The sequence below is a fragment of the Apium graveolens genome, chromosome 7 (genome assembly GCF_009905375.1).
Source record: "Apium graveolens cultivar Ventura chromosome 7, ASM990537v1, whole genome shotgun sequence".
In the NCBI taxonomy this organism is placed as follows: Eukaryota; Viridiplantae; Streptophyta; class Magnoliopsida; order Apiales; family Apiaceae; genus Apium; species Apium graveolens.
This window is the reverse complement of record NC_133653.1, coordinates 267,557,685-267,559,055: the sequence shown is the minus strand read 5'-3', so window position 1 is coordinate 267,559,055 and position 1,371 is coordinate 267,557,685. Positions and strand designations below refer to the sequence as shown.

The window sequence follows — 1,371 nt, the reverse complement described above, 5'->3', positions numbered from 1 at the left end:
GAGAATCTCCTCTCTATGAAGAATTGACAAAGTACCCGTGCCGAACAATGGATGATGTGCAAGCCAAAGCCATGGCACAAGTAAGATTGGAGGAAGACAGGATGGAGGAGGATGAGAAGTACTACAAACCGTCAAGAAAAATTACGACACCAAGGTCTAGAGATTACAATCCCTATACTAGACCAAACAGAGATGAAGTACATGTCAACTCGACACGAGAGTCTAATGAATGAAAGAGAGAGGAACGCAGTGACTGGAGAAAAGACCCCAACCTACCACCAACATATGACAGCTATGGCTTCACGATCACGCCTTCAGCCATGATTAAGGAGTTTACCAAGCTGGGAGGTGTGGTAAAATGACCAGTGAAGAGCAACAAACCTAAAGCCAACTCGGATTCTAAACTATGGTGTGACTACCTTGGAGATTACGGACACAAGGCTAATGACTGTGTGGCCTTGCGAAAAGAACTACAATTTCTGACCAGGAAAGGGTATCTTACGGAATTCATGACGTCAAAGAAGACATCTTATGTTGGAAAGGACGTGTCTCCGAGAAGAAACAACGTGACGCCACTAAGACAGCCACCACCTCCACCACATCACAAGGTGATCAACTTCATCTCAGGAGGGTCAAAAATATGCGGAGCAACATATTCACAGGCTAAGAGAGCATCCAGAGAAACAGACATACGTGTCACACAAGTGGGGGTTAGTAATGACAATCTTCCATCCTTAATGTTTGATAAATCAGACAAAAAGAACATACGAGAACCACAACAAGACAGACTAGTCATCTCACTACCCGTGGGAAATTGCTTAATTAAAAGGATATTGGTGGATAATGAGAGTGCTGCCAACATCATGATGCTTAGAACGTTGACACAAATGGGGTTGGAAGAAAGTGACATGATCAAGAGGTCGACAACATTGGTTGGGTTTAGTGGTGAGACAAAACGCATATTGGGGGAGATTACGTTGCCAACATATGCCCAAGGGCCCAATCTCCTGGAAAAGTTTTGCATAATTGATGTGGACTCGAGTTACAACATAATCATGGGAAGACCATGGATACACAACTTGAAGGCAGTTCATCAACATATCATCAAGTATTAAAATTCCCAACGCCATGGGGAGCTCATGAAATAAGGGGGGATCAAAACATGGCTCGGGACTGTTACGTGACGTGTCTGAAGCCAACTGTCCAACATCAGGGAAACAAGACGCATGTAGCCACGGTAACAAGGCCGGAGCAATTAGCTGAAGTAGATTTGACAGCAGGGGACAAGAAGGTATTAATTGGTGAAGACCTTTCTCCAACAATTGAAGCCAATTTGATAAATTTCTTAACCACGGGGCTGGACGCTTTTGC

The 1,371-nt window shown here is 44.1% G+C and overlaps 1 protein-coding gene across 1 annotated transcript; it reads left to right on the top strand.

The window, feature by feature from the left end:
- Window positions 1-509: 509 nt before the first annotated feature.
- Window positions 510-1,115, top strand: LOC141674906 (uncharacterized). The gene has a single exon (XM_074481605.1). The coding sequence runs from the start codon at window positions 510-512 to the stop codon at window positions 1,113-1,115; it is 606 nt and encodes a 201-aa protein (XP_074337706.1).
- The last annotated feature ends 256 nt before the right edge of the window (window positions 1,116-1,371 follow it).